Source organism: Monodon monoceros, unplaced genomic scaffold (genome assembly GCF_005190385.1).
Source record: "Monodon monoceros isolate NGI ecotype Baffin Bay Population unplaced genomic scaffold, NGI_Narwhal_1 Super_Scaffold_7, whole genome shotgun sequence".
NCBI classification, from domain to species: Eukaryota; Metazoa; Chordata; class Mammalia; order Artiodactyla; family Monodontidae; genus Monodon; species Monodon monoceros.
This window is the reverse complement of record NW_021703784.1, coordinates 104,682,530-104,701,582: the sequence shown is the minus strand read 5'-3', so window position 1 is coordinate 104,701,582 and position 19,053 is coordinate 104,682,530. Positions and strand designations below refer to the sequence as shown.

The window sequence follows — 19,053 nt, the reverse complement described above, 5'->3', positions numbered from 1 at the left end:
ACAAAATACCATGGGCTGGGTGGTTTAAACAACAGGACTTTATTTCTCACAGCTCTGGAGGCTGGAAGTCCGAGATCAGGGTGCCAGCGTGGTCAGGTTCTGGTGAGAGCTGTCTTCCTGGCTTGCAGACGGCCACCTTCGTGCTTTGTTCTCACGTGGCAGAGAGAGCAAGCTCTCTGGTGTGTCTTCTTATAAGGGCACTAACCCATCATGGGGGCCCCACCCTCATAACCTTATCTAATCTCATCCCCTCCTGAAGGCCCTACCTCCTAACACTGTCACTTGGGGAGTTAGAGCCTCAAAATATGAATTTGAGGAGACACAAACATCCAGTCCTTAGCATTCCACATCCTGGCCCCCAAATTCATGTCCTTCTCACATGTAAAATACATTCTTCCACCTCAACAGCCCCCAAAGTCTTCATTTGTTTCAGCACCACCCCCAAACTCTCAAGTCCAAGTCTCATGTAAATATTGTCTAAATCAGGTGTGGGTGAAACTTCAGGTACGAGTCATCCTGAGGCCAGTTCCTCTCCAGCTATGAACCTGTGAAACCAAGCAAGTTATGTGCTTCCAAAACACGACATTGGGTCAAACATAGGGTAGACATTCCCGTCCCAAAAGGGAAAAATCGGGAAGTAGGAAGGAGCAACAGGTCCCAAGCAAGTCCCAAACCTATCGGGGTGAATCGATCAGACCTTAAGACGTAGAACTCTCCTCTTTGGTTCGGCATTCTGTCCCCTAGGCCCGTCGGGGCGGCAGTGTCACCCACACAGTGCGGCAGGGTGATCCTACCCCCAAGGCTTCTGGCAAAGGCTCTCTGACCTGTTGAAACCAAGGCAGTGGCCCTGATGTTCTCTGACTCACTTTTGGGGTCTTTTCCCCCTCTTTTTGAAGAATAGCACATGTTCGCAATTGAGTGGCTCTATCATGCCGTCTTGTTAAACCCTAGAAGTCCGACAGCCTCCCCTCGCTTCACCCTACGACTCTACCCCCTTCCGAGTAAACTGGCAGTACCTATGCACGTATAATTCTGCAACCTCGTTATCACGTGATGGTCCAGCCACACCCTCAGCGTTCTCTTTAGAACCTGCTTCCTCATTTCCTGCACCACGGACAGGCTGAGGACTTTCCAAATCTTCACATTCCAGTTCCTTCTTGCTAAACAATTCCTCCTTCAATTCATCCATCTTTTTGCATTTTACCATCAGCAGCCCTCCAGCACCTTGCTTGGGAATCTCCTCGGCTAAACGTCCATGTTCATGGCTCACAAGGTGTGCCCCCCACAAAACCCCAGGACACAAGTCGGCCAAGCTCTTGGCCACTTGATAACAAGGATCACCTCTCCTCCAGTTTCCAGTAACAAGTTCCTCATTTCCATCTGAGATCTGATCGGAATAACCTTTAACATCTACATTCCTACCATGCACCTCAAAACTCTCCCAGGATCAACCCACTTCGAAAGCTGCTTGCGCCTTTTTAGTTATTTGTTACAGCAGCGCCCCACTTGCACAATACACACACACACACACACACACACACACACACACACACACACACACAAAGAGATTTATTACAGAGGCTGAGAAGCCCGAGGTCTGAGGTCATGGCGAGCTGGAGGCCCAGGAGAGCTGATGGTATAAGTTTCAATCCAAAAGCCGGCAGACTCAAGACCCAAGAAAAGCTGACGCTTCTCAGAGTCTGAAGCTGGAAAAGAGAGATGTCCCAGCTCACAGTCAGGCAGCAGGAGTTCCCTCTTACTCAGCCTTTTTGGTCCAGTCAGGTCGTCAGCTGACTAGATGAGGCTCACCCACACTAGGGAGGGCAATCTGCTTTACTCAGTCTACTGAGTCAGATGTTAACTTCATCCAGCAACACCCTCCCCCAAACACCCAGGATAATTTTTGGCCAAATATCTAGACCCCCTGTGGCCCAGTCAAGATGACACATAAAACTAACCATTATACAGTAACTGCTCTCAGATCCTTTGGGTGAATCCCCAGAAGTGGAGTGGCTGGATCATATAGTAGTTCTATGTGGAATTAAAAAAATATATTTATTTACTTACTTACTTACTTATTTGGCTGCGCCGGGTCTTAGTCGCAGCACACGGGATCTTCGCTGTGGTATGCAGGATCTTTTAGTTGCGGCGTGTGGGTGGGATCTAGTCCCCTGACTAGGGATCGAACCCAGGCCCCCTGCATTGGGAGTGTGGAGTCTTAGCCACTGGATCCCCAGGGAAATCCCATATGTGGAATTTTTTTGAGAAACCTGAATGCTGTTGTCCACAGCAGCTGTACCATTTTGCATCCCCACCAGCAATACACAAGCCTTCCAGTTTCTCCACATCCTTGCCAACTCTTGTTGTTTTCTGTCTTTTGATAGTAGCCATCCCGACGGGTGGGAGCGAGCTTTACCTTTGAGGGTCTGGCTGGAAGACAACGGATGATTCTTTTCTTTCTTCCTTTTTTTTTTTCCTTTTTTTTTGGCCACGCCACGGGGCTTGCGGGATCCTAGTTCCTGACCAGGGATTGAACTCGGGCCCCCCGCAGTGGAAGCGTGGAGTCCTACCCACTGGACCACCAGGGAATTCTGACCAGGAATGATTCTGACCCTTTGTCACCTAAATGACATTGGGTCACATGTTACAAGTAACCCTGCAGAGCCGCCCTTTTACGTTCACATCATAAATGCCAGCACACTAGGTCACCGGCTTCTCAGGGCCTGTGAGGACCTCCTGCCCGGGGTCCTCACCTCTGTCCCTGTCGTGTTTCAAGGATCCATGGTCTGAAGCCTGGGTCCCAGGTGGGCGGTCACCGTGCAGGAGGCTGGTGAAGCACCCTTCACCAGGTAGTTCTAACCCTGCCCCTGAAATGGCCTTTGCTTTCCACCCCCACGGCCCCCGGCTGGTGTGGACAGGGGCTGCCATGGCTCCCCTGACATTAGCAGGCCGGGGAGGGGGCTGGATTTGGATACGGGCTGCTCCTGTCGGTGGCATCCTTGGAGGACACCTAGCATTAGGTGGGGCCCAAGAGTTGAAATCAATGTCACTTCCTAGGATGGGAGCCTGGGGTCCCTGGGTCTCTGTAGCGCCGCAGCCTCTGGCCCCCACGTGAAGCTGTATCAATCAGGGTTCTCCAGGGAAACAGAGCTGGCAGGATGGAGATATATATATATTTAAGAGGTTTCTTTTAAGGAGTTGGCTCCCAGGACTGTGGGAGCTGGCAGGTCTGCAGTCTGAAGGGCAGGCTGGGAACTCAGGAAGGAGCTGGTGCTACAAATTGAGGCCGAATTTCTCCTCCAGGAAATCTCAGTCTTTGCTCTGAAGGCCTCCAAAGGACTGGGGAAGGCCCACCCACATCATCACTGAAAGTCGACTGACGGTCCATGTGTGTGTCTGCAGGCTGGTATCTGAACGCCCGGCTCATTTGAGGGTGGAGACAGCCGCCCCCGGGCCCACCAGGTCTCCCCGTCTGGGGCACGGAGAGCCCTGCCCATGGGGGCTCTGGTTCAGGTCTCCCCAGGAGCCCCAGGCCACTCCAGGGGACTTTGGCTTCACCTGTCTGGCTGCCGCAGTGCATCAGGGACCACGTGGCCTCTTTACTTTAGTCAGTGCCTCTGTAGGGCTCAAGTCGGACCGTTTCCTGTAGGTGCTGGTTTCGTTGCCGTGCACAGGTGCATGGGTGGAGTTTTTTTCTGCTTGAGTGAAAAACAGTGAACGGCTTTGAATGCTTTTTCGAGATTTCCCCCTCCCTCCAGTTATGGGGACCAATCAGAGGAATAGATTCCCCCCCCCCCAGGGGAGGGTGTAGGGACCAGTTGGGCTTGGCGGGGATGCAGGACGTGGTCCATGGGAGTTTCCAGGCTCAGCCCCTTGAACTGCCCCCGCTGTGGCCTCCTGGGCCGAGGACTCTCTCACGTAGATTCTCACAGAATGATGGCCTCATTGTCAAAGAACGCCTAGAGAGGGGCAAAGTGGGAAGATGTGCCTCTGCCTGGGGACGATGGGTACTGTAGCTGCCGTTTTAGCAGTTATGATTGGTCCACAGCATGGATGGGCCTTGAGGGCACTGTGCTGTCTGAAATCAGACAGAGAAAGACAAATACTCTATGATCTCACTCCGAGTGGAATCTAAACCAAACTCATAGAAAAAAACATCAGATCTGTGGTTCCCAGAGGCAGGGGGTGGGGGAAGTGGGTGAAGGTGGTCCAAAGTTGGACTTCCAGTTACAAGATAAATTAGCCTGGGGATGTCACATTCAGCACGATGGTTCCAGGTAATGCTGCCATGTGGTACACGTGAGGGTTGCTAAGACAGTAGACCCCCACGTGCTCATCACAAAGAAAAAAATTTTTGTAGCCATATGAGGTGATGGCCCTGAACTAAACTTATTGTGGTCATTTCGCAAAATAATGTAAGTCGAGTCATTATGCTGTACACCTTCAGCTTCGTGCTGGGGTATCAACTGTATCTCAGTAAACTGGAAAAAAGGGAGTATCTCTTGTTTTTAAAAAAGGAAGTTCTGTTTGGGCTCATTCTGCTGTCAGGCCGTCAGGAAGTGGAAGAGTGTCGTGAACTTAGCGCTTTAACGTGATTCCCACTCTTGCAGGTGGCGATCATAGCTGGTAACTTCGAGCTGGCTGAGTACATCAAGAACCACAAGGAAACCGACATCGGTGAGTAGGCTGGTGGCGAATGAACCGTGAGGGGTTCTGTGGGATTGGTCACCTCGTTAGATTGGTTCAGAGTCTGCTTTTAGCAAAAACCTTCACAGAAAGCAGAGTGCTAGCATCTTCTCCGCCTCTCTTGCTCCAGTTTCTTAACTCTTGGCAGGGTTGGGGTAAGGGAAACCTTAGATGTCAGGCGAGGACGCCGGCAGTGGTCGCAGGGCATTGCTGTCCATCCAGAGAACCAGATCACTTTGCAACTCATGGAGATGTGTTTCTGGGAAGATTCTGTAACAGACATGATTCCATTTAAAGTAAGAGATGGCAACGAAATGAAGCAGGAAAGCTCCAGGGGCACCCCCTCCCCTCCCTCCTCTGCATCCCTCCCAATGTCTGCTGATGACCACTCCCCTTTCTAGTACCCCTCGTGCCAACCAGGAGGACTGTCTCTGGGGCTCCTCCCCTCTCCCATCGCCCTGCCGGCGGCTGGGCCCAGTCTTGCATCTTGGAAGAGCCCGCTGGCCTGTCTCCTCCAGCCCCGGGCTTACACTGGACCAGCAGCGGTGAGATTTCAAGATGGTGCCATCCATCGAGGGGGTGGGCAGCGGGGCTCCAGGGCATCTGGAGAAGGAGCCAGATGGCGTCTGTGTCTTGTTGCCTGTGCCGCTCACCCTGAGTTTGGGGCTGGGGACGAGCGATACCGTGTGTTTGGCTGTCCAGTCTTTACTGTGTCGAGTGTCTGGCGGGTGCCCGCCTGCCCCTGAGAATCGCACAAGGATGCGCGGCTGGATGCCTGCTTGCCTCATCCGGTCCCCTGAGCCGAGCATCGGGGCCTCCCAGACGCTGCGCCCGATGCTGACGCGAGTCCTCCCGCGAGCCGGGGTGGACCTCCTAATTGCTCCGCGATCCGGGCCTCTGCCACGGCCACATCAGCATCTTCCTACACACATCATACAGATGGGCGAGTTCACGTCCGCAAAGTGCTCTGGGCAATGAACTGAGCTCTCCAACTCCAAGCACCACCCACCCTAAGACGAGAGAGCGGTACAGTCGGACAGGGTTGGCTTGAGGCCTACAAACACCGGTTACTGTGAAGGGAGTGGGAACTCTGTTGAGCAGGGCAGGTACCCAAGAAGACAGGTGTGCAGGCCCCAAGCAGGACCGCGGGATGGTTAATGGCACCAAGGACCCCTGGATCTCTGAGCTTCTGCGATGGTGACAAACTTGGGGCTACCTACCCTCGTTGTTTTCACTTTCCCTTGCCTGGGGCCTGCACGCCAGGGGGAGGCGTGAAGTGGTTTCCTTACCCAGCCATTGGAAGGGAGTTGAGAGAAACTAGGGACTCCACCCCCTGCCCCCCAAGCCCTGCCCTACACATTCACACCCCTCCCCACCCCAGCCGTGAACCTATCCTGCTCAAAAAGTGCCCATGTTAAAACCCAGGTCGGGGAGGTTCCTGGCTTGTCTCTTCCATTTCGTATCTGGGATGCAAACACCTCTCTACAAACAGGTTTTCTTATTATAGAAATAATACCTGTCTGTTGGGTGAACACATTTTAATTACCACTCACCCGATCGAGTCAATGATTTCTTTAAACTGTAAAGGGCTTGCCCTGTCGAGAGATGGGGTAGTCACGGTGGGCGCGAGCGACTTCCGTGGGTCACGGTGTGGGGATTGAGGTTTGAGGTCTGCTTGCTGTACCTTTGTAGACGCCCCGGGGCTCAGTGAGGATGTGGGGTGGCTTTTCCTGTCAATCCATGCCCCTCGTTACCTGCGCCGTGGGCTTTCCCTGGCGTGTCCCAAAGGGAAAGGATAGTACGGAAAATCTGCTTCCCTGCTGGGTCCTTTCAGCATCTCCAAAGAAGAGGAAAAAAGAGTCCTCTTCTTTCCTCTGGGTCGTCTGACTCAGCATCAGTGATTGTGAACCAGCAAACTGTGCCATTTAAGTGGATTCTATTGAAATTTCACAGAGAGGTGATGAAGGGCACGGAAGCTGTGGGTCCCTCGTGGGCGCAGCTGTCACTCAAGGCATTCATTCTCAAACGCACAGTAAATCCATCCTAAGATCCCGATTCAGCGTCGTGTTAACTAAACCTCGAGGTTTGAACCCGGTTGTTTGCTCTGTGCCCTGTGCCCCCCCCGCCCCCAGCTTTGCATCTCCCCTCGTTACCGGCGGGGCTGGATGCTGGGTGTGGGCGTGGGGAGGGTCTGGTGCTGTCCCCCCCCCGCCCCCGTGTGAGTCTGGCTAAGTTCCGCGTGCAGGTCCGTGCCTGCCATCTCAGAAAGCCGCCCTGCCTCTGGGAGAAGGAATAAGTCCAGGGAAACAGCCAACCCTTTCTGAGCCTGCAAGCCCAGCGTCCCATGCTCCTCCAAGGACACGGTCGCTGTCTCCGTGTGACCAAGGACGAAGCTGACATGGGACGTGGCACTTGGGTTGAGTTCCCCCAGAAGCAGACCTTGAGGCAAGGATTTGAGGGAAGTGGTTTGCCGTGGAGGTGGTGCCAGGCGGCAGCAGTGGGAGCACAGAGAGTAAGTCTGGAAGGGACAGGACGCCAGCTCAGGTGCCTTAACGAGCAGGTACTGCAGGCACCTGAGGCCCAGTCCCATCAGGACCTCCGGGGGGGGGGGTGTCGCGGGAGCACACCTTGGCCTTGTCTCACCCCAGGGGCGAGGTGACTTGTACATTTACCCACCAGGTCAAGTTCCTGTTAGTTCAGGCCTGTTCCGTGCCAGGGAGGACCCTCCTCGGGGAGACACAGGTGCCCGTAGGGGCAAGTGGCCCACGTACCCGGCGCACTGAGTGCCAGTGGCTGTGGGCAGGGCTCCAGTGGCATCTCCCAGGCGGGACTCTCCCAGAACCACGTGGTAGAGTGATTGGCCGGGCCAGGCCTTGAAGCCAGGCTCACATGACTCTGGGGGGCTCTGGGCTCTTCACCACCAGTCTCCCTGCCTCCCCGTGAGCCTAGAACAGGGGGGCTGCACGCCAGGGCTTCAGGCAGCAACGCAGGCTGGCGCTGGCACCGGGGCTGGACGCGTGGGTGGAGGGATGGAGAGGGAAGAAGAGGGTGCTTGGGTCCCAGACCGCTGACAGGGGGGTGGTCCCCCGGGAAGTTCTCCTCTGGGCCTCCTGGTTCAGGCTTAGTGCTCTGTGGCCACCAGAGTTGAGCATCTCTCCGCCGAACTCTGCTCCCCAGCTGGGCTGGGAGGGCAGGGGCAGGGGAGGAAGAGGACACTTCGGGGGCAGCGTGAGGCTGGGCCTGGGGGCTGCAGAGGGGTCATCCGAGAATCAGTTGGATTAGGACAGAGGTACGGGCCCTGCAGGCCAGCAGCCCCGAGCTGTGCCGTCAGGACGACCCCGGAAGAGGCTTCGGCTTCCACATGGAGTTTTCACATTTCAAAGAGAAATGTCGGCCTTCCCTGGTGGCGCAGTGGTTGAGAGTCCGCCTGCCGATGCAGGGGACACGGGTTCGTGCCCCGGTCCGGGAAGATCCCACATGCCGTGGAGCGACTGGGCCCGTGAGCCATGGCCGCTGAGCCTGCGTGTCCGGAGCCTGTGCTCCGCAACGGGAGAGGCCACAACAGTGAGAGGCCCGCGTACCGCAAAAAAAAAAAAAAAGAGAGAAATGTCTAGCCTGTTGCTTCTCTCCTGCTGTGACATATTCAAGGGCGCTGGGACTGCTCCTCCCCTGCGGGGTCAGGGTCCCCGGGAGGCCTTACCGAGGAAGGACACGGCCTGCAAGCTGCTCTCTGGAGGAGGGACAGAGGACAGGAGGCCTGAGGACAAGCTTGGGGGATAGAGCCACCTCCGTGGGGCGACCAAAGGGAAGAGTTCTGACAGGAAAACCTCAGAAGCCATTGGTCCGGAACTCCGACACCACTGCCCCTCAGTTCGTTCCGGTCTCGAGAAGAATTCGCGCCTCCCGGGAAAGGCGGAGGCAGCCCTTCTCCCCGCTGTGCCGTGCTTGAACAGCCCTGGAAGGCCTGGGAGGAGCTGAACTAGCAGGCTCCTGAGGGGCCAGCTCTTTCCTCTCTGCCGCCATCTTTCCAGGAGCATCTTCTTGGCGCATTCTCTCCGCTCGGGCCCCCTGCTCATCTGGGGCTTCGGAAACATTCATTTGTCCCAGGCCTTGGCCCTTTAGGAGCTGATGACACAGAGGGCGATGTCCTCCTTGCCTCCCTGCCCCCAGGGTTCAGGAGTTCGTTGAAAGGACCGCAGACCCCGAACCTTCCAAACCGGGAACTGCCCATCAACCGCTGTCCCAGGGAGAACGGCGCACGTCTGCTCGGAAAAGCAGCTCCCCATGCGCTCGGCCACTGTGATTGTTGCGTCCACTCCACTTCCCCCGTGTCCCGGTCCCCAGGCACCTCGGCTGCGTCTTCATCCCCCACCCCAGCGAGCCTTCTGTGTTTCTGGCAGTCGATCCCCTAGATGGGGAATTCTTTCCTGTTCCTGACTGTTCCTGACGCGCCGACAGAAACCCTCCGAGGCTCCCCAGTGTCCAGCAGCACGTGCCAGGTGTGGGTGCCCCTGGGGAGCTCGTGTAGAAAGCAGGTGCTCAGGGCAGCCCCTCCCCCCCGAGAACCTGACCCAGGAGGTCCGGGGTGGCCCCTGCCGTCGCCATTTTCCATCCTCCAGCAGTTCTGATCTGCTTCCCGGGACCTTCCAGGCCTGCTTGCCCTGCCCCCATGTCTGGTGGGCTTTACACAGAACACGAGGATGGGGCTGCCATAACAAAATGCCGTCAACTGGGTGGCTTCGAACAGCCGAAATGTGTTCTTTCACGGTTCTGGAGGCCGGAAGTCCAGAGTCAAGGTGTCGGCAGGGCTGCTTCCCTCTGGGTGCTCCGGGGAGGCTCCTCCCTCACGTGTCTCCCAGCTTCTAATGGTAGCTGGCAGTCCTTGGCATTCCTGGGGCCAAGGAGAAGCATCCCTGCTTCTTCACACCACCTTCCTCTCTGCCGTGTCTCAGATCTCCTCTGCTTCCTCCAGTAAGGCCATCAGCCTCTGTATTTAGGGCCCACCCGAAATCCAGGACCATCTCTTCTTGAGATCCTGAAATCAATGACATCTACAAAGACCCTACTTCCAAATAAGGTCCCGATGATAGGATCCAGGGATTCGGACTCGGACACGTCTTTTGGGGTCTGCCATCAACCCCGCGGAGGGCACTCACATTGCTGTATGACTGTCGCCCTGGGCTGTTACAGTGCCTGGCGCACGGTGGGGCCTCAGTAAATGTCCGTTGAATGAGTGACCCCCTCCCCCGTCAGTGTTTCCACTCCACATTCAGCACCTCCCCGCCCGCCCTTCTGGACATAAAATCCTGATTTCCCGGCACCTGGAGTTGGGTGTCAAGGAGCCGAGCCCTTTGTGGGCAAATCGATTCCTGGATTGGGTGTGTTTGCCAGGGTGTAATGTTCTCTGCCCCCCAAGCATCGTCAGAGGCGGGGGCACGGGGCACTGGGTCGTGTTGGGGGCAGTGCTCTCCGCCCACACAGCAGGTCTTTCTGGGGCCATATGAGATTGGGGGTCTCCAGTTGGTCATGTGCGAGGCTCCCTGGCCACATGGCTCTTCCGCTCCAGCTTCTGTGGCTTGGCTTCCCTGACCCCTGTGACCTGGGAGGGTGCTGTCAGAGTCTGTCTTGGTCAGGGCTATCTTTCGTCTGCCCCCGGACTCTTGAGTGGTAGGCATCTGGTATGATTGCTGGGGGACTTCATAGGCCGTTTGCCTCTTTTGCAACCTCAGGAATCACGGTCGGGGTGCTGGAGAGGGATGGGGGGGCGTATTTCTACCTTATGATCTTCAGTAAAATTTGACTTCATAAGCTGTACCACAGCGTAGCAGCGATCCAGAAGAATGGGGACTCACGTCCTGTATCTGAGGCTGCTGGCTCTCGCCTCTGTCAGGAGGTGCCCGTGATGCTTGCTAGCAGGGTTGTGTTTATCAGGCATTTAGTGGGGCTAAATGGGGGCTGGGACACCATTTTGGAGAGCACAGCCTCACATGTCAGGATCCTGAACTCAGAGGAAATGAAGGTAAGACTCACCTTTGCCTAGATCGTGTTGGGTTGCATTTTTGAAGATAGACATGGTGGAAGGATCCCCCAGATTCCAAGTTAGGCTTGGGGTTGATTTTGGTGTTCAAAGTGAGCAAATTGAAATGCTACACATTTTCCTGACTTTCTACATGCAGCCTAATCGATGGGATGCCTTTCTGAAAAAGTCCCTTTAACGGCTGGAATATCCCCCGCCTCAAGCCACGGAGCCAGCCTTCGTTTTCCAGACACAAAAGTGCCCCGCTGAGAAATCAGGGCACTTAGGAGGCTCCGCTGTGGCTCTAGGGGAAGACGCTAACCGTGTTGAAACACAGGAGGTGATTCATGGGCCCTCCGAGGTCTGTAGAATCCGGAAGTGGATCCAGCTCGCTGTGTAGATAGAACCCTATCCCTTTAAAAGAGAGATTGCATCTTGTCGTGAAGCGTTTCTGTTCACAGTCCGGCCAGCATGTATGTTGCTGCCCACCGGAGCTGTGGTTCATTTTTTTTTTCTTTTTAAACTCCCTTCCTCTTTAAAAAAATTAAATGTGACCTCCATTTGTTAATTTCATTTCCTACTCAGAGAAAGTGATGGTCTAAGAGCGAGCGTGAATACCAAAGTTAAACCTGCTTGTTTTCATCCACTGCTGAGCTGTGGCTGAGTCCATGAGCCCAGCGGGTCTAAAAAGCTTTTGCCATCGAGCATTTGCGATGGCTTCTGTAGGATGGAGGTCCCCCAAAGCAAGGCTGCTGGGGAGCTGGGGAGCTCGAATCCGAAATAGTCATGCAAAGATTAAGCATGTTGCAAGCTGATAAGCTTTGGACTGGGATAACCTATTTTTTACCACCTTTGTTATTTTTGGTTTTGCCTGGCTCTGTGGGGAGATGCACTGTCATGGATTAAATGACATGGGTTGTTCTTCTTCAGCGGAACAAGGTTTGTTTTCCTATATCTTGTCCTTCCGCAGCTACGGGGAGAGAAGCGAGAGGCTTTGCTTTTTTTAAATGAAGTCCATTGAGCTGATGTGTGAGTTTGGGTGTCTGATGAGCTGCCCAAGGATCGCTTGGATACCGTTGCTAGGTTTCGAGACGGAGTGGCTATGTCATTACGTTTCAGATATGTATAGATGGTGAAGAGAGGGAGGTGTTTTCAAACAGATTTCTTAATGCATTATTCTGGGGCGGGGGCGGTGCGGTGTGTGCGTGTTTACGTGTGAGAATGTAAAATCTGTGCTGATATGGAGCTACGATGCTTTAAAAAAAAATAATACCTGCTTGGTAGCTATTCACCTGCTGTGAAATAAAATAGATCCGACTTGAAAGCAGCATTCAGATCTCCTGGCATTTGGACTGTCAAATATGCTACTTACCGTGAAACGTAGCAATTATATTAAGTATGCACGGCATCCTTTGTTTGCACGCAGAGCCGGCGGGTCCTGGGGAGAACCCAGAGTTCTAAACTGCTTCATTTCATCAGACTGGCTCGTTTGGGGTCAGCACTGCCGAGCCTTCCCCTTGTGAGCTTACAGAACGAGCCTTCCCAGGGAAAGCTGGGCTAGTTTGTTCCCTAGAAGGATGCAGCCATCACAGCTGTTGCCTAGATGCCCAGAGAATATTTTCAAAGCAAGTTGCTGAGGGAGGGAGGCGTGATAAAGCCCCAGCAGACACAGCCTGAGCAGATGCGAGCAGCCCGCTGTCGCCCCGTCACAGCCGATTCTGCTCCCGTGTCACCGCCCTCTCGGGGCTGAGGGAGCCGTGCGGTGTGTGCGGGCCACCCGTGCCCGATGCCTCGTCCAGCCGGGTGTGCGTGGCTCCCTCCTTGCCGCTTCCGGTGCCGCCAGCCCCCCTCTTCTGTGTGCCGCCCGGGGTCTCCATCGTCCTGCTCTCGGTGTGTGCTCATGTGCTCGCTGCTGTAGCTCCCCTCCCCTCCCCCAGGCATAGCTGTCTCCGAGCTTATCCCCAAATCCTGGAACATAGCTGATGCTCCGGGGCGCAAGCTAAGGTGATGCCCGTTTGTGACCCCGCACGAGGGCTGCTCTTGTGTTCTGTCGGGATGGCCGACCCCCAGCCCTGATGGCCGTTGAGTGTCCGCTGGGGATCCCCGGTGGCCTTGGTCTGTCCCAGACGCTCTGCTCACTGGATTCCCGGAGACACTCGTTGTCTCGGTCCCGAGAGGGTGCAGCAGCGGCCGTGAGGCCTTGACACCCTGCGCCCTGTGTGTTTCCCCTGCTTTGTCGTGTTCTGCCCCTGGGGCTCTCCCTGGCCCCTTCACACGCATGCAGCCTTGGAACGCTGCCTGACGGAGGCCCAGGCTGGGGACGCGTCCTCCAAGAAGTCCCCGGCTGTGATGCCCCCCGTGCAGAGGATGTACGTGGCTGCTGGAGCACGTGTCCCACCAGATATGCTCAGAGGATCCGCCCACCTGCCCGCACACATCTACTCCTCTGGGTTGAACTGGTCCCCAACCCTGAGCCTTTCTCGGCTATTTGTTGCCCGCTCCTGCGCAGTTTGGGCCCCTGAGGAAGACCCCTCCCCGACTCCATCCCCTGCGGACAAGCGGGAGCCCCAGAGACCCCCCCTATCTCCCCCCGGCCTCAACCACACATTCTCTGCACAATTCCCTTCAAGGTGAGCACCTGCCCGTGCCGTGGCTCCCAGGCACCTCAGGCCCCAGCGCCTTTTATAACCATTAGCGCGTAGCACCACCTTCATTGTCCGAGAGTGAGATTCATAGATAACATAACCTAACACACACATGGAATTTTTAAAAATCGGCGTAACATCCTAACTGTCCTGTAAGAAACGGAAGGCAGAGAGGGATGGGCGGGGAGGTGGCCTGCGCGTCCACGAGAGGGTGTCCCACGCAGGAGGGCGCAGGCCAGGGCGGGATGCTGCTCCCCTCCGAGCACACTCAACCTCACATCCCTGAGCGCCTCGGGCAGCCGTGACACCAGGAGGGCCCCGCCAGCCACCGGTGCCACGGTTTCCTGAAATCGTGAGCTGTGCTTGGCAAAGTTCCGGACCAAACGCCACGAACGCTCTTTCACTTAGGTAGTGGCTGCATTTCCGGAGAGCTCAGTGAATATCCGTGCAGAAGGCGGTGTGTCTGTTGAGTCGGGGTGGGCGGGAGCTTATGCTCAGATAAACAGGCTTTGCGTCTCTACGAACGTCTGGAGGGTCACTCACAACTCATGGACTGTCTCACGACTGCTGGACATTTAGGGAGTCTGACCCCTGCCCACCCCCTGTGACAAGTACCCCCCCCCGGCCAACTACGGGAACCCCCCCAAGGCCCCTGCAGCAGGGTGGACAACGGCCCGTGTGGGAACCGTAGCTGCGGTACTGACGGGGTGGTCCCGGGCACAGGGGGGAGGCAACCCTGGACTGCAGGCCGCTGCACCTCTGCATTCCCTCTCCAGGGGGGCTCCTCTCCAACCTCGAGCACCCACTGCATCTGATCCTCTGGCCTGCTTCCAAGACCCAGCCTCTGATCCCGTGTCCTGGGACACGCGTCTCAGCCCAGGCCCATCCTTTCCTTTCTCTGAGGCTGTGCTCAGACCCAGTGGAAGTGGGTCCAAGAGCGGGAACGAGTGAGTGGGTGCCCTAGGGTCCCTGGCTTTGCCACTCACCCTGCTTCCTGCAGCTCTGCTGGGCCTCCCCTCCCCTCTCCCGGCCCCTGGGTCCCCTCGGCCGGGCTCTGGCTTTTCCCCGCCCCACGCCATTCTTCTCCCACCGTGACTGTCCTCCTGGTGGACATCGTGTCCCAGCTGAAGGGCTGGACTTCTGGTGGTCGAGTCCCTGCAGATGGAGAATGTCTATGTCTGTGGGAGGGAGTGGGGAGGGGCTGAAGCCAGCATTAGGGGCAGCGAATCCCAATGGGCTGTAGAGTCAGGATGGCTCCCTGGAGGAGGAGGCACCAGGCTGTCTTGATCTGAACAGCAGAAATAGTTAATGCTGTTTCAGTGCCCTTTCATGCCTGGATCGCACTCACTGCTTTTGTTCGATCCTGCCAGCAAGGTGGCACTGTCGCTGTCCCCATTTTACAGATGAAGAGAGTGAGGCTCCCAGACTCAGAAATGCGTTCCACGTCGAGGTCACGGGGAGCTGGGGTTTGGACCGAGCCACCCTTAGCTGCCATGATGCTGTCCTTGACCCTTTGTGCATCCTGGACCCTCCCCCACCCCCCACCCCCGCTCACCGGCAGTCCTGCCTCCTGGGGCGTCGGCAGGCAGCTCCCCAAGGCTGCGCACAGAGGAGCACTTCCCCGCGGACAAGCCGCCACCTTCCAGGAGGGCCCCGAGGGCACCCGTCCTTCCCCCACCCCCAGAGCTCTTGGCTGATTTTACCAGCACCTTCTGGGTTCTGCCTGCCGAGCCCATGCCCCCTCTGCACCCACCAGCCCAGTTGCCCCAGCCCTGGTCTGTCTCCCATTGACACCAGGTCAACGGGAGCTGGTGCAGGCTCCTGTCCCAGAGCCGGCACAGCGGTGACGGGACCTTCCAAGGAGAGCAGCCCTTGGCCAATTCCAACCCTTGGCCTGGGGTCTTTATCTGAGCCATTTCATCCAGGAAAACCAGTTTCCCTGCTGCTCCGAGATGTGCCTTAACGAGTGGCCTGTAGGACGAGGAACCCAGCACCTCTCTACCGGCTCATCCCTCAGGATCCCTTCCTCTGCCTTCCCCTCGACCACACCCCCCGCCTTCTCCCCCACGCTGGCTCACCTGTGCCCTGACTCTGGTCCTCAGTATGTGCCTCTAGGGGATGGTTTCCAAACTCTGCTTTAGTGAGTTAAGTGCACCTGTGTCACAGACGAAGGATCCAGTACAGCCGAAGGAGATCAGGGTTCTGGAGCTCACTGCCCACCCTTAATTCCCACGTCTGGGGAGGTCTAGTGGGACCTCCTGAAAAGAGAACAGGCCAGGCTCCTTGGAGATTCACCCCTCTCTTAAGGTTTGCACACGCCCTCCCCCCACAGCCTTCATGGTGAGAGCTGTAGAAGGTCAGGGTGTTTTCGGAAGTAACTGTCTTTTGAGGGGGTGACAGTTGGTGACCCCAGGGAAACTCAGACTCAGAACGTGAAGGAGTCCAGAGGAACCTTACAGATACCTCCAGAAACCCAGGCCGCCCCCAGGAGGTCCCGTGCCTGGCCTGAGTTGGGGGGCGGGGACAAGAAGCCTCCTTCCCAGCAGGATGCCCGTCATCAGGAAGCAGTGGGACCCTGACCCGGGGCCCCACGTTCTGGGGACGGGAACCTGTGATTCAGAGAGGCAGGGCTGTCGTGAGGCTGCTCCGCTTGGGCAGTGGCACCAGGAGCTGCATCTTTTCACCCCAGCCCGGGGCACTCCCTGTGGGGTCGAAGGACCAGCCAGAGCAGATGGCCCTCGGCTCCCCCAGGGCTGCGCTAGGAAGACCCGTCCACCTCCAGGTGGAAAGTCCTCGATGCCACCCACCTGTGCGGCCTTCACTTCTAGCCGCTTCCACGCGGCTCAGAGGGCTGCTGGCCCATCCGCCTGCGGCCCTCTGTCCACCCACCCCCTTTCCCAGGGCACCTTTGCCGCCTCTGTGGGTCACCCCCGCCTTCCCCGTGGTTCTCCCAGCAGGGGCCCTACCCCGCCACGCTTTCCCCCATTTGCAGGATTCCCTTCTGCATTCAGAGTAGAAGCTTATTTCACAGAAATCGGGGTGCACGGTCCTCTGGGCTGGATGGGGTGCTCCTGAGAGCAGGCTCTGGGCCACTCCCCGTCCGTTACCACCGCAGTGAGAGTGCTGGGTCCCACCTGGGCTCTGCTCTGACCCTTCACGTACGACCTTCCATTGTAGGGTCCCTGACTCACCAAGCCTCGGAGTGACTACAGGACCCCAGACAAGGTCCCCATCAGGCTGGTGTCCTGATGCCAGGAGAGGGTGTCCCTCCCCTGGTGTCCTGCTTTTAAGGACCCATCCGTTCTCAGCAAGCCTGGCAAAGCCCCACGTGGCCTTTACGGAAACGCACACACCCCGGGATTTCTGGACTTTGGGGCGTAGAACCACCTGGAGTGTGCACATCTCAACTATGTCAGGAAATAGGCACAGGAAGCTACCTTGTCATGAAGGTGCAAAGGCGGCTGGGTAGTGGGACCAGAAGGAAGCATTAGGCCAAGTGTCAGGAGGACATGGGTTCAACCTGGACTCATCTGTGGGACCTTGGAGGAGCCCCAGCATCTCTCCCGGTCTCAGCAGTGACTGCAGGCGTGAGCGCTGTCTCCACTCTGTCCCACGGCTGCACTGGGGGCTCTTTTATGATTAGGGCTGAGCCCAGATTCAAATAGAGAGAACTAAGTGTCTTTTGTTCAAGTTCTTCGTGGCTTTGCAAGTGTTTGATCTCATATGCAGGCTGAGGGCTTAGAAGACTGTGTGGGGTAGAATTCGACTGAATGCAGAAAAAGGTTTCTATTCTGGGTTTAATGAGAGGGAGTGGAAAGACGCTTAAGGTGGCTTTCAAGAAAAAAGAATTGTCCACATGGGCACAGAAGAGGTGCCGATTTTAGCCAAGCTAGAAGGGACACATTGATGCTAAGGGAGCATCAGGTGGTCAGAAGGGAGGCCAAAGAAGAGAAAATCAACCTGTCTTGGCTCGTGGGGTGATGAGTGTCAAGTTCTCAGTCATCCGGGTCCAGGCACAAAACAGACATCAATTTACACTCATCCCTGGGGCCATTGGCCAAGACCTTTGGGAGGTCCACGGGTGTGTCCTCCGCGGGAGAGCTGGGAAGGGAAGTCTGGACAAATACCACGGCCTGGAGGGGCAGGATGCAGCCGGAGCTGGGCTGAGGGCAGGGAAGCAGCCCTTCCCTTAAATCGCGGTGCCATCATTCGTCGTTGGCCGATGGCCGGTTCTAGGTTCTGTGGTCATCCTGCAGCCCGCGGGGCGGGGAAGGATGCTACACCAGAGAAAGGACCAGAGAAGGTGGCAGGTGCTGGCGAGCACAGTAGGCGGTTCCTACAGAAATCTGGCTCAGACACAGCTCGATGATTTCCCCAGGATCACATGCCCATCAGTGGGGTGAGGTCGGGGTTCAAGCCCAGGTCTCCGACTCTGCGTCTTGTCCATCACATGCCCTGCTTTCTTGTAGAGTTTTCCAGCTAGTGGAAGCCAAATTCGACATGGAGAAGGGGAAAAAGATTTCAGAACACTGTTTTGCTCCTTTTGTTACGAATTTATCGATGTCTTTTTTGGTGCCCAGAACAGATACTAAAATATTGATGAGGAAGAATGATGACAAAATTGTGTGACCAAGGGTTTGGTGTGGGGGTGGGGGGCAGGCGATAATCTTTGCTCAGTTCTCGCTGGGGCCACGCTTAGATCCGCTCTGCCAGGTGGACAGCTCCCAGACAGCACCAAAGCTGGTGTGAAGGGCTCTGAGTCCTGGAATTCTCCAGAGCTGGGGGCTAAGGGCACTTGTCAGTGCTCAGATGGACCAGGCTAAGAGGCAGTCAGAGCACTGGGGGTGGGGGTGGGGCATGCCTGTGGCCCCAAGAGAGGACGTCCTGCCTCTAAATGCTTGCTCGGCTGCATTGTTTCAGTAGAATTCACCACCATCACTCAGAGCTAGGGACACCTGTGGTTGGCAACGAGGTCCTGGGTGTCCATTGCCTGTAGGGCCTGGGACAGAGTGGGCATCCAGTTAACGTCGGGTGACATATTTGGACGTATATTCTCTTCATTCCGTCAAAAGCATGCTTTGTATTGAAGCCCTGCATCCCCTACCCCCGCCCAGACCCTGCCATCTTTCTGGCCACATGTGTTTCTCTCACCGACAGTCCAGTGTCGGTGAGGACGGTTTGTCCATCGTGCTGACCACAGGTCACTGGTGCTGGGAACAAACCCAATTTTGTCTTCTCGGCGTCACAACAGCAAAGTTTTATGGGAACTGGCAAAAAGTTGGGAAAACGGTGAGAGCGAAGGGTGATGGTGGCTGCCGTGGGCCCTTGCCCTCCATCGGGGTCTTTGCAGTGACGCTGAAGAAGGGACGTCTTCCAGGTGGTTCTGTCGGCAGCGCCTCCCACCTGCCCCGAGCCATTGGCTGAAGGGTCAGGGATCCTGCCCACTCCCGGCCTGAGACCTGCCATTTCCATTTCCTTATTTCGCTCATTACATGTCTCGGGCCACTGCGTCCTCTTGTCTCCCGAGCAGATGTCGCTCGTGGGGGCTTTTTGAGTGTCAGGCCGTTGGAAGCCTTCCCTCCTTCTGCTGCTAACGCGTCTTGCCAGAGAATGTTACCACGGTCAAAGCCAATCGTATCAAATTCGTTTAAAGGTACAGCTCACGGCTCAGTGTCTCAGAATAGTCCCTGAATTCTGGGATGCCAC

The 19,053-nt window shown here is 56.3% G+C and overlaps 1 protein-coding gene across 1 annotated transcript in view; it reads left to right on the top strand.

Annotated features, from left to right (window-relative positions):
- Positions 1-19,053, top strand: part of SHANK2 (SH3 and multiple ankyrin repeat domains 2) — a 549,031-nt gene that overhangs the window by 200,289 nt on the left and 329,689 nt on the right. The window contains exons 11-12 of the mRNA XM_029207203.1: positions 4,611-4,677; positions 5,088-5,231. Coding sequence (XP_029063036.1) covers positions 4,611-4,677; positions 5,088-5,231 — 211 coding nt within the window. The remainder of the gene's footprint in view (positions 1-4,610; positions 4,678-5,087; positions 5,232-19,053) is intronic.